At 32.0% G+C, this 12905-nt stretch overlaps 1 protein-coding gene across 1 annotated transcript; it reads left to right on the top strand.

The window, feature by feature from the left end:
- Positions 1 to 562: 562 nt before the first annotated feature.
- On the top strand, positions 563 to 2002 carry LOC113706489 (transcription factor MYB1). The gene is made up of 3 exons (XM_027228401.2): positions 563 to 779; positions 913 to 1042; positions 1194 to 2002. Exons 1-3 carry the CDS (start codon positions 647 to 649, stop codon positions 1882 to 1884), a joined length of 954 nt encoding a protein of 317 aa, XP_027084202.1. The 5' UTR covers positions 563 to 646; the 3' UTR covers positions 1885 to 2002.
- The last annotated feature ends 10903 nt before the right edge of the window (positions 2003 to 12905 follow it).

Here is a 12905-nt window from a genome sequence, read left to right as displayed (position 1 = left end):
GGTTATGTTTCAAGAATGCCCTGGTTGAATTAGCTATGCAGCCTGACGTGTTGCTCCATTGATGGTAGGATAGAGCAGTGATAAGATTGTGGGACCCATACATATGATATATTTTCAAGCTCTTTTGGAGAAAGTGCAATGCACGAATCTGCTGGTTCTACCGTGGTACTCACACACCATCACATGAAAATTCTCTATTTCATAGGCCAACTTTGGGGCCCACTAAAATATAAGAATCTTGTTGTAAGTTTTAAGGGTATCAGTGGAAATCGGTGAAAGTTTTTATTACCATTATTGTAAGTAACACTAATTTTGGGACGAAACAAAAGGGAAAGCGAGACAGAGAGAATACTATAATAAAAAATAATATATATATATATATATATATATAATCAAGTTCATGATCTAACGAGTTTAATGTTTTTGAATTCGAACTCGACTTGATTAGCTCAAATTCGACTCGAGTTCGATATTGATCGAATTCGTATTCGAGCCACTCGCGATCGATTTGTGAGCAGCCCTACTTATAAATATGCACGCATTCCTCTACCATTTGGGTGGAAAAAACGAGTACCCTTCGCCAAGAGTCACTCCCGCAATCTCGGAGGTTAAATAAGAGTCAAAGCCTTTTTCCAAAGAAAGAAAGATGGGGAGAACCCCATGTTGCGCTAAGGAAGGCTTAAAGAAAGGAGCTTGGAGTCCTTCGGAAGATAGAATGCTGATAGACTACATCAAGTCCCACGGCCAGGGAAAATGGAGAAGTCTTCCCAAACGAGCAGGTCAGTTTTATCAGTTTAAATTAATGCGTAATATGCTTAATAATCTGCACGCTTGATAAGGGTTTGTGGTAAAACTAAAAGCTTCATAATTCTGTCATGTCAAATTATAAACTGGGGAAAAAAAAAAAACTAGGTCTGAAAAGATGCGGGAAGAGCTGCAGGCTTCGTTGGTTGAACTATCTGAGACCTGACATCAAGAGAGGAAACATAACTGATGATGAAGAAGACCTCATAATCAGGCTACATAAGCTCCTTGGAAACAGGCCAGTCCACACTCACTCGTACTGTATTATTATTCAATCCTCCTGCATGTTTTTCATTTTCACACTGTTGGTACGTTACTTTTTTTCTACGCAGTGCTCCATTTTTCAAGTTTGCAAATCTGCTGCTGAGTAGCTGATTTATGTCCTGCAGATGGTCCTTGATAGCTGGAAGGCTTCCGGGGAGAACAGACAATGAAATCAAGAACTTTTGGAACACCAACCTCGCCAAGAAAATTGGAGGCCCTCAACACTTAGCCGCCGAGCCGTCATCATCAACAACTAGGTCCAGAGCAGCCCCAGCACTGCAAAATCCGACAAGCACTCATCAGCCGTCAAATACAGAAAAACTAGAAGGATCCCCTACTCATGTGGTCCGCACGAAGGCTAGAAGGTTAACTAAAGGTTTCATCAACGCAGACTTACAAACTTCTTGTACACAACAACAACCCGGCATAATAATGGCACCGTCCGGGGCTGCAGCCAAAGACAACTTCAGTGAAGCTCGTACTACTGACAAGAGCGAAAAAGTTGGCCCCGACCCTGCATCAGGTGCTTTTTCCGGAAAAGGAGGCTATTACTCTTCGGACTTCGTGATGGATTTTGAAATGGACGACGATTTCCTTTCTGATTTTCTCAACAAGGATTTCGTGGGATTTGAACAGGATTTTCCCCAAGTGCTAGCAAATGGTACCTGCGTTGAGACGAATGGTGAGGCCAATGATTTCTCTCCCAACTGCTGTCCAAAACCGCTTTCGCAGGTTGATCGGAATGATCATGGGGATCTTGGTTCCATGCCAACTCTTCTTGATACTGCTCTGGCCTGGCTTAACGAAGGCCACTAAATTAAGCAGCTAGAAAGATAGCGTCTTCTTGTACCCGAGAACAAGTGTGCTTGTATTATCTTTGTGATTATTAATAAAATGGACGTTGCAAGTAATTTTTGCACGAGAAACAGGTTAATTTCCGAGGATCGTAAATTATTTACCAAATTTTGTTTGCTTGTGTCAATATTTTTTAACTATCCTTTTATTTCATATATATCTTTGGCCTTGTTTGGAAGACAAGTTTATTGTCAAGTTTATTTGCTACAAGTTTTTTAAAAACTTTAGCTACAGTAACCTCAAAAAATTTTTCAAAAATTTTAAATTATACACTTCAAAATATTAAAAAAAAACACATTTCAAAAATTTTTTTAAAAAATTTCTACGGTAAATTATAGTAAAATTTTAGACAAACACCCAAAAAACTCACTTACCAAATAGGCCAAAAATGCTACAATAATTTTTTAAAAAAATTATCTTAAATAATTTACTATCGAAACACACTTAATATTAGCACCCCTTAAAAATCTCACGCACTGTTTCCCTTCTTTTTCATTAGACGAAGTTTATGAAGTGCTAATATCGGCCCTGTTTGGAAGCTTGGTTTTTTACCAAGTTTGTATAAAACTAGTTTTTTAACAACTTTTGCTACAGGAACTCCAAAAAACTTATCAAAAGTTTTTAACCTACACACTTAAAATATCCAAAACACAACAAAAAAAAATTCCTTTCCTCTTTTCTTCTTCTTCCTCCCCCACCACCACCTCCATTGCCGGCTCCGTCACCAATTTCCGGTGCCGGACAAGAAATTTTTTTCCCCCTTTTTTTCCCTCTCCCCCTCTTCCTCCTCTGCCATCATCCTCTCTTGTGTTTTTTTTTTTCTCTCTACGTCCGGCGCAGAGGGGGCGGCGAGGAGGGCAGAGGGGGGAAGGGGCGGCGGGGGGAGGGGGAAGGGGCAAAGGGGGCGGCGCAGAGGGGGACGGCGAGGGAGAGAGGGAAGACGGGAGAAGGGGGAAGGGGCAGAGGGGGTGACACAGAGGGGGGCGGCAGGGGAAAGGGGGAAGGCGGGGGAGGGGGAAGGGGGGCAGAGGGGGAAGGGGCAGACAGGGGTGGCGGAAGGCGGAGGGGGAAGGCGGGGGGAGGGGGAAGGGGCAGAGAGGGGCGGCGCAGATGGGGGCGGTGGGGGAGAGGGGGAAGGCGGGGCAGAGGGGGGTGGCGGGGGGAGGGGGAAAGCGGGGCAGCCGGGAGGTGGAGTTGCTGCTGGGCGTGCGGAGGTGACGGGGAAGAAGAAGAGGAAAAAGAAGAAAAAGAGAGGAAAGAAAAGAAAAAGAAAAAGAAAGGGAAAGAGAAAAAAAAAAAGAAAAGGAAAAAAAAATAAAAAAAAAAGTTTTTCACCTTACAAAAACTTCTACAAAATTTTTTCAAAAACTTCTACAGTGTACTACAGTAAAGTTTTAGACAAACTCCCAAAAAACTCAGGTTCCAAACAGGCCCGATTCTCCTAGTTTCCTGACAGGATTCAAGACGGCTGTATGCCTGATTGTCTTTTTCTTCTTGCTATTCCTCTTGTGCTGCGTCAGCTGTTTATTATTGGAACTTTTTGTTGCAAAAACTTTCATAACATGCCAATTAAATGGGTCGGTGGCCAATCATGATTCAAAGTCGTAGTCGCGATTGTGGTCTAAACCGTTCCATATCAGTCTTGACATATCGGTCGCAATTTCAACGAGACGCAAATTTTGAAACATTTAAAGATCAACAAAAATTATAAAAAATTAACAAAAATAATAAAAATTTGAGTTGACTTGGGACAATTCAACCATTTCTATCTACCTCGGAGATGTCTCGGCCGAGTTCTCGATGATCCATTATTTCGGAATCATCTCGTTCCAATATCGTATCGAAGAGCTCCATTCCGATGATGAATCGGCCGAGTCCAAGATGACTCGGCCGAATCGTTGAACCATGTGGCCAATTAGTTGTTCAATTATGGTTGTTCAATTTCTCCTATTAGTTGTTCAATTATGTGGTCCTCACACCACGATCTTTTTTATTTTTTTCTTTTATGTTTTTTTGAGACTGCAATTAGAAACTTTATCTAGCCAGGCGAGAAATGAACAAAAGTGTAATTAGTACATGGTTACAAACCTGTGGGAGACTTACAACTTGAGATTTTCTAATCACTCTCATCCCATAATTCAATTATGTTTACTCTAATTAAGTTTAGCAAGTCAACATATGAGTGAAGAAGATATATAAAGAAATAAGTGCAATTAAATATTTGATTCTTTCACGATTAAAAAGAATTTTTAATAGAATTTCACGACTAAAATGATGAACTTATTATTTGCTCAAATTATTAAAAACAAAGAAAAGTAATTCGAGAGAACTTTTACAACCTCATGTTTATATGACTACTACTTTGGCCTAAATTGAATTTGAATGGAAAGAGTATTAAAATTAATATAATATTTTAGGAAAGAATGGCTATTTATACAATATAAATGTAATTTTTTTAAAAATTTAAATGGACTTGTATGAGTAATATGCTAAATTGTATAATATAGATTCATTAAAAAAATGAAAAATGTCAAAACTTTAGAATTACAAATAAATAATCAAGATTAATAATACTAGAGATAGAGTGAACATAATTGAATAAAATCAAGAAAAGAAAAATTGTGCGTTGATTGATAAAAGAATCAAGAAAGATAAATGTAAATATATATGAAAAAGGGAATTAATGGATTGAAATTTATAACAAATAAAGAAGTATAGAAATGTGTTAGTAATGGCAATAAATGATCAACATAACAGTATATGAAGTCATGAATTAATAATTGAAATTTAATATAAATAAGAAAATATAGAATAATAGGAAAAAATGAAAGATTTTCCAAATTTTAGTAATAGTAATAAATTATCAATCTAATAATAGGAGTAGAGAATGTGGTTATAGAGAATTAAAATAGAAAAACTATTGACAAAAAAATAAATTAAGGCATATATTATAAAACGTATATAATAGATTTAATTAATAGATTTTTGAAAGTTACTATAAATAAGGGAGCAAAAAAAGACTGTAATTTATTGGTATAAAAAGAAGATAAAGAATAAAATCCATCAAGAAAGATAAGCAAACACATTTTTTCACATGGCAAAAAGATAAATTTTTAGTTGACAAAATACAACTAACTTAGCAACTTTTTAGAATAGAAAGTGAACAATATATATATATATATATATATATATATATATATATATATATATATATATATATATATATATATATATATATATATAACATGGCAAACTTTATCCAAATTATTAGTGGCAATAAATAATCAAACTAATATTAGAAATAAGTAACTTGATTGAAAATTATTAGAAAAGGAAAGATATGAGTTCATTGATGAAAAAATAATAAAGAATGTACAATTAATACAAATTTATATAAGGTCAGTCATTAGTAGATTTACTAAAATTGACTATAAATAAGAAATCATGCGATAAATGAAGTAAAAAAAGGAAGGGAATTAATTACTACCGAAAATAAAATAATATTAAAAATATTAAAAAATATGAACATTTTTTACGTCCACGTAAAGAAAAGTTAGATAATCCACTTAATAGAATGCTACATTATCTAACTCAGCAACCTATTAAAACCAGAACTGAACATTATTTTATTATATATATGATAACGCTCAAAAGAGGAAGAAATAACCTTGTCTAAAATTCAGAAGATGGTAATTGTGTGGACAATGAATGGTAATGTAGCTGGCTTTGAGGTATTTATGACCTCTAAAATCTTTAATTCTCGGAGTAAGGAGGGCGCTACACGTTCTAGACAACATTTATTGCACCTAACGCCGTCGAACTGATCTGAACAACGAAACACCCAAACATTGGCACAGTTTGGATTGGGATTTTTTTGGGTGTTTGTTTTGTTATAGTACAAGTTTGCAATTCAGGAATTAAGTTTTTCAGCTACTTACGTGCATAATTACGTGACACTGCATGCCCATGTCAGTAGTCCCGAACTGATAATAGTACCAATATTAATCTTTAAAGCCATAGTAGGAACTGATCTCAATGCTAAGGCATTTGCAACGGATCTTCTGTCCTGTCCCGTATACAATTCCCTATCTCACTATTTAATGTATTACTATATATTCTTCATGAACATTTTCAATTTATTTTTATCTTTTTCCCTTAAGTTTTAACAACTACCAACAGTAGAATGTAAAATATAACACAATTCAAAAACACAATTTATGAATTTTTTATTATTTTTTTGTTTTTCTGTTATATATATTTTTAATATGTTGTATTTTGTGCTCTACCCTATCAATATTTGGAACTTAAGACGATAAAAAGGGAATTAAAATGGAATATTTATGAATGATGTGTGGCTACATAATAGATAGTGAGATACGTAATGGTATAGGAAGTAGGATAGAAGCATAATAGTTATTAGAACCCGTCTAGCAAAGAGACCAAGTGGATGGTCACTAAAATAATGTTTATAAATACAAGATAGTAACTTTAGTATATCTAAAATATATATATATATATATAACAAAGTGCTTTAATTAGCCATTAATTATTGTATTCATAAAGACATATAATGAAAATAAAAGCACTAATAGAAGATTTAATTTTATTTTATTCTACGTTTACAAAAATAAAATATGTAGTCAGATACGAAACGAAGTTATTTCATTTAGTGTCAAGGAAATAGCATAATATTTATTATTTTATTTTTTAAAAAAATAAATTTCTAACCACTCAACTATTATAACAAAATAATAGCATTTTTAGTTTGAAACTTAAAAGGACTAATTGCATGATAAAAAATAAATAAATTTATTTAAAGGAATGCATAGTTGTCAAATAAAATCTTAGCAAATGGCGAAATGTTATGCACATTTAAAAGGAGGTCCAAAATTCATTATTGTAGAAACCATATATAAATTTTGATCCAAAAACAAACAACTGCATTCATTAAACAAAAAAGGGAAGGGAGAAAGAGAGAGAGAGGGAGGGGGGAGTTGGGAGTCAACCAAACATCAAACGAGTTTCAAGTTGAACCGGGAGGTTAAATGATTTTGACTAAGTTTGACAAGGTTAAAAATCGCAACGGATCTTCTGTCCCACATCCTGTGCCACTCTCTGTTCCATTTTTTATTATATTGCTATTTCTCCTGCATAAACATCATGTTTTAATTCTTTTTTGTTTTCTAAAGATCCAATAACTATTAATTGAATAAAAAATAAATACAACAGCTTCAAAAGAGCAATATATAATAGAAAATTAAAAAATACAACAGAAAATACATAAAAAATCTCATTTTTTTTATACATTTTTATATTTTGAGTTTGATAAATTTTGTGTATTTCTCAATTAATAGTTATTGAATCTTTAGAAAACAAAAAAGAACTAAAACATGATGTTTATGCATGAGAAATAGCAATATAATAAAACATGGGACAGAGAGTGGCACAGGATGTGGGACAGAAGATTTAAATATCCCCTGTCTGGTCATATTAGCGGTCCTTCTTTACCATTCGGTCAGGCTGGACCGAATTCACTATCCATCGATACAAATATCTTCTGCGCAATTCATCCGCGATCACGAGCACGACTCTACTAATTTTGTCTTGTCAGGAATGACCCGGACCAGGTTCACTATCCATCGATACAAGTATCTTTTGTGCAATTCATCCGCGATCACGAGCGCGATTCTACTAATTTTGTCTTGTCAGGAATGACCCGGAAAAAATAAGCTAGACCGCGGACCACATGCTGCGCGGTGTACGAAATCCCCGTCGGTAACTACCTGCCCTTCCGTTTCTGAAGCTTAGTTGAAAGAAAGCAGCAGTAACTACAAAAACGACATCTCCGACGGGAACGGGACTGGTCGATTCTGATTAACAGTGTTATATTCTTATTCCCGCTTAGTTGCCAGGTATTGCCAATGTTATACGGATTCGTCTATTGTAGGCAGTGTTTGCTGCATCTACCGCAGGTAAAGTCGCCTTGGTTAAGGTAGAAATCGACATGCAAGGCTGAGAAATAGTGGAAGGGGTTCAGTAGTCCAAAAGACTAGAAGAACTGGAGGCAAATGATGCCCGCGCCGCGCGGATATGGGGGAACCACTGGTAAAGGGACTGGGAAAAAAAAGGTGTGAAGAAAGAAATGCAAAAATGGAAGGAGAAACTGTATTACGGCGGTGGAGCGAGAATGTAAAGAAATGCATGATTACTTAACTATTATAGATCATTATTGTTATCGTTATCGTTACTGTTATAAAAGTACCATGAGTCTTGATACTTTTTGAGCGCAGACATTTTTGCGATCCTAGTTTTTGTTATTTCAATTTTATGCTTCTTAATTGATGATTGAAGTTTCATACTTTGCTTTTTATTAATTTATTATAATAATTAAAATTTATTATATCATATATATTAATTTAGAGGAAAATAATGATTGATGACAAGATAAAATGTCAAGTATTAAGGCGTAAGTACCTAATAATTAGATTTATTGCACACTAGTAATAGCAATAATGGTGGCAATTATGAAGTAAATATCAGTAAACTTAATTAAATTCAAATTATGAGGAAAAGAAGCACAATAATGCACTCCAATCTAATATGTCTCTTTGCATTCCATTTTTAATTTTTATTTCAATTAAAATTCTAGATTACTTACAGTCTGATCCTTATTTCTAAATCGTAAAAAATATTGGTATTTGCTATTAAAACAAAGTGCTCTAGGACAATGGAGTCTTTGTCAATTGTGCTTTATAGATTCTGTCCAAAAATAGAAAAAAAAAAAGATTAGTTTATCTCTATCAATGAAATTTCATTTATAAAAAATGAACAATTAGACAGAAAAAAAAGTATTTATGATGGATCATTTATACTCTATTATTAATAGCAATAACGCACAAAATAATATAAAGAGTTAAACTCCAAATACTATACGTCTCTTCATTTTTCAAAAAGGGTGCATTTAACTTAATATTGAGGAATTTGATCAAAATACTAACAAATTCAACTGATGTATCATGATAAATAAATATGTAATGCATGCAAACGATCTTTATACAAGCAATTAACTTTTGCTTAGCATGTAACTTCATGTAATCCAACTCCAAAAAAAAATGGTTCATACATCTAATTAAAATCATATTTCACATCTTGTTTGTTATGGCAAAAAATATATAATTAGAAGTATCAATATTGTACATACCATTCAAAATATTGATATTTTTGTCAAATCCTTTCACGTTTGGTCAAATCAGTTTTTTTATTGTTGAAATTTATTGATTTCATTGAAAGTCCATCATGAGTTTTACTTTGCTTAAGAAAATGACATATTTGTGCTCTAAATGATTAATAATTTTGACATGGCTATTTGAGAAATGAATTAAATCAAATTTAGGGGGAAGGGATATTAAGGGTCAAAAAATAGTATGACAAGTGCCCTAAAATATTAAAAATAAAATAAACAAGCACATTCAACCTAATTCCCATCTATATTTTGATATTATAGTTTATACCTTTACTTTATAAGTATTTATAAATTGTATTTGCTTCTCTTACACTTCAGATGTATATTCATTTTTCTTGCCTAAGAGCTTTATTTTGTGTAGAAATACTTTAATATTATGATTTAAACATAACAATGTTACCAATACAACATCGGTAAAACATTTGAAAAGCCATAAAAGAAGTCCACAAAATGTTAGATATAAAATTTAAATAAAATCCCCAAAGATATCTTACAAATCAGGGATACCACTGATTTCTTTGAATTTAAAATAATAATTTTAAGGACAATTGGCTAAAGAAAATAAAAATAAAAATAAAAAGGTGAAAATTAAGCAAATTTTTATTTATGATGTTAATAATAAAATTTTACAAAAAAGAATTAATGTTAGAAATATTATATTTATGATATTATAATCACATACAAATTACATGACCTATTAGTAATACAATATAAGAAGGTGTTGAATTACAATTTGTTGGGGATTTCTATGTAATTTTCAAGAAGGAGTAACTTTTCAATAACAATTGAAGTAGTGATGAAGAAATGAAGTTAAGAATGTATGCTATATATACTTGTAGGTGTTTAATAAGGTTGGAAGTGCGTGTAACAAAGTATAAATAATGAAGTGAAGAATTGATCAAAAAAATCTACACAGTATATAAAGCTAGAAGGGTGACAATTGATGTAAATAATTTTGGTCATCTTTTGAACTTCCAACTTCACCTTTATAAATAATTAATTTTTAAAATTATCACTAATCATATTTTGCCTTCATAACTACACATAACCACCCTAATCTATCTACCAAATTATTATAACATTATAAAACAAAGTTCTTTAATAAAAAATTTGTATAAATTTGATTTATTTAAAAACAAAAGTTCATATAAAATTAATTCATTTTAATTATTTTTAACTTGCACACATATTAACTGTGCCCTCGACACTAATCTTTGTATATAATAAAGCATGAGTAGGGATTTGGTGTTAACAAAAATTGTCATTATTTATTATTTCAAAAAAATCTCTTTAACATTTATCATTATTCATCCAAATCTTATCTGGAAAATCTTCCACTCCCATATAACTATCACTACACTTAACTAATTCATCAATGAACATTGCACCACTTTCTAAAAATCTCTCTTAGTAATTTTTGATTTTACATCCTTTTTACTATTTTTTTTTTCTAAAATATGGACACACATAATATGTGTTCCACCGACAACCCACTCTTGACCATTTCTAATAAAAGTTAAAAATTTGACTTTTATAAATCTAGATTCGAGAGGAAACCTAAAAGCGGCCAACCCACCGTTTGTTTAGTTTTAGGAATTTCCTTCTGCCACGATCTTTGACTTTGAGCTAGCACTGCACGTGACTTCTTCTAGCCACCGCAAACGATCCTCTCTGGACGTTGTCATTCGTGTCATGTCAACTATCCATTCTGAGAGAACTGACACATGGTCCCGAAGATTCCTGATGAGTCGTACGAAGATTTCTTTCGCATATATGTCATTTATGATATAAAATGTCATTTTTTGATAATAAGTCGTACAGCATATGTCATTTTTTATGTTTATTTAAAGTTTTACTGTTGTAAAAAAAATTTTTAAAGTATGTAAATTTTTAGATATTTTTAAATGTATAATTTTAAAATTTTAAAATTTTTTTTAAAATTATTATAATTAAAGTTATTAAAAAACTTATAATAAATAAATTTGATCAAAAATTTATTTGCCAAACAGGCCCTTAGTTTGTTTACAAGATTCAGAAGTTCATGATCATTTAAAAAAAAAAGTTAATTAATATGAAATATATATTTAAAAAAGTACTACTTATTTCAAATTTTATTAATTTTGAATTCTTTTAATTTTTTCCTTTTTCTTATATTCTTTTCGCATGTTTGTTTCGTGATGAGAGATTTTTTTTTTTTTAGAAAAAATCTTTATTAAATCTTAGATGAATATATAATAAACAAAATTAAATTAATATAAATCATCGGGTACTAGATAACCAAATACGTGTAAATATATAGGACGGATAAGGGTCAGAAAATAACTGACCCATAAGACAAGTCTGATCAGTCAAATGGTGCATGGAGCAGGTACCCGACCTATAACCACCCCTATTTGTATTTTCAGCATAAGTGGGGATTTATAGCATATTTGATAACAAGCAACTTTTCAATAAGTTCTAAGCTTTGACCTCGACTTAGTACAAGTCCTTTTGCTTCAAATAAAGAGAGATCTGACGATAGTGTAAAATTTCTTGAAGGAAAATGTAGGTTAACCTTCTTGCTTCGGAATATTACCCGCTTTTGTAACCAAATAAAAATAATAAAATAAGAAAACAGTGTTGTAAAACTAATAAACTATTATAATATTGTAAAACAAAATAAACTACTATAGTATAAATGGAGATATTAGAGAAAGAAGTAGAGAAATAGAAAATGATATTCTGATATTCCAACCAATCCAAAAGTCCTTACAAAGGATGTCAATGTACTTCTACATATAGGTACTACAAGATTAAAGGACTATCAATTCTATTAAACACCCACTATTACAAGAATATGAAGAAACTTATGAAACGGTTTCTCCACTACATGAATAGATTTATGGATTGTAACTTCTATACATAATGTAGTCATAAATCATGAATTAATCCTCTTTGGAATATAAAGAGACATCCACATTTTTAATTGTTTCATAACACTCCCTCATCGATGTCCATTACACAAAGAATATGCCTCATTATAACCTTACTAGAAAAAAATCCATCGGAATAAAAATCCTAGTGAAGGAAAAAGAGTACACTATTCCTGTGTATTAATTTTTCCCCCTGATGCAAATATCATTTGAAATCTTTTAATCATTGCATTCCAATATTCTTCACCAATTGCACTGAGATATAATACTTCAGGACTAAGTATCTCTTCATCTTCGTCTCGCGGTCTAAAAGGATCCTTATTAGGATCTAATGATCTAACAACCATTGGGGTACTCAATGTATGTGTTTTATCCATATAAAATCACTTTAATACCTTTCGGGTATAAGTATTTTGATGGACAAAAATTCCACCTTTCAAATGCTCAATTTGTAAACCAAGACAGAATTTTGTCTTTTCAAAATTTTTGATCTCAAATTCTATCTTCAAATATTCAATAATATTTTGAATCTCTTCAGGAGTTCCAATTAAATTTAGATCATCAATATATACCGTAATTATCACAAAATTTGATCCATTTTTCTTGATAAAAACACATGGACATATTGGATCATTGGTATAACCTTCTTTAGTTAGACATTCATTGAGGCGGTTATACCACATACGTCTAGATTGTTTGAATCCATACAAAGACCTTTGTAATTTATAGAATAAATATCTTTTGGATTTGATTTGCATGCTTTAGGCATGTTGAACTTTCGGGGATTCTCATATAAATATCATTTTCAAGATTTCCATATAAATATG

Source organism: Coffea arabica, chromosome 8c (genome assembly GCF_036785885.1).
Source record: "Coffea arabica cultivar ET-39 chromosome 8c, Coffea Arabica ET-39 HiFi, whole genome shotgun sequence".
In the NCBI taxonomy this organism is placed as follows: Eukaryota; Viridiplantae; Streptophyta; class Magnoliopsida; order Gentianales; family Rubiaceae; genus Coffea; species Coffea arabica.
Note: the sequence above shows the minus strand (reverse complement) of the source record. Positions and strands in the feature narration are given on the sequence as shown.

Coding starts and splice junctions, on each gene's coding strand:
- LOC113706489 (XM_027228401.2), top strand. CDS start 647: ATGGGGAGAACCCCATGTTGCGCTAAGGAAGGCTTAAAGAAAGGAGCT. Junction 780..912: donor AAGTCTTCCCAAACGAGCAG/GTCAGTTTTATC, acceptor AAAAAAAACTAG/GTCTGAAAAGATGCGGGAAG. Junction 1,043..1,193: donor CATAAGCTCCTTGGAAACAG/GCCAGTCCACAC, acceptor TATGTCCTGCAG/ATGGTCCTTGATAGCTGGAA.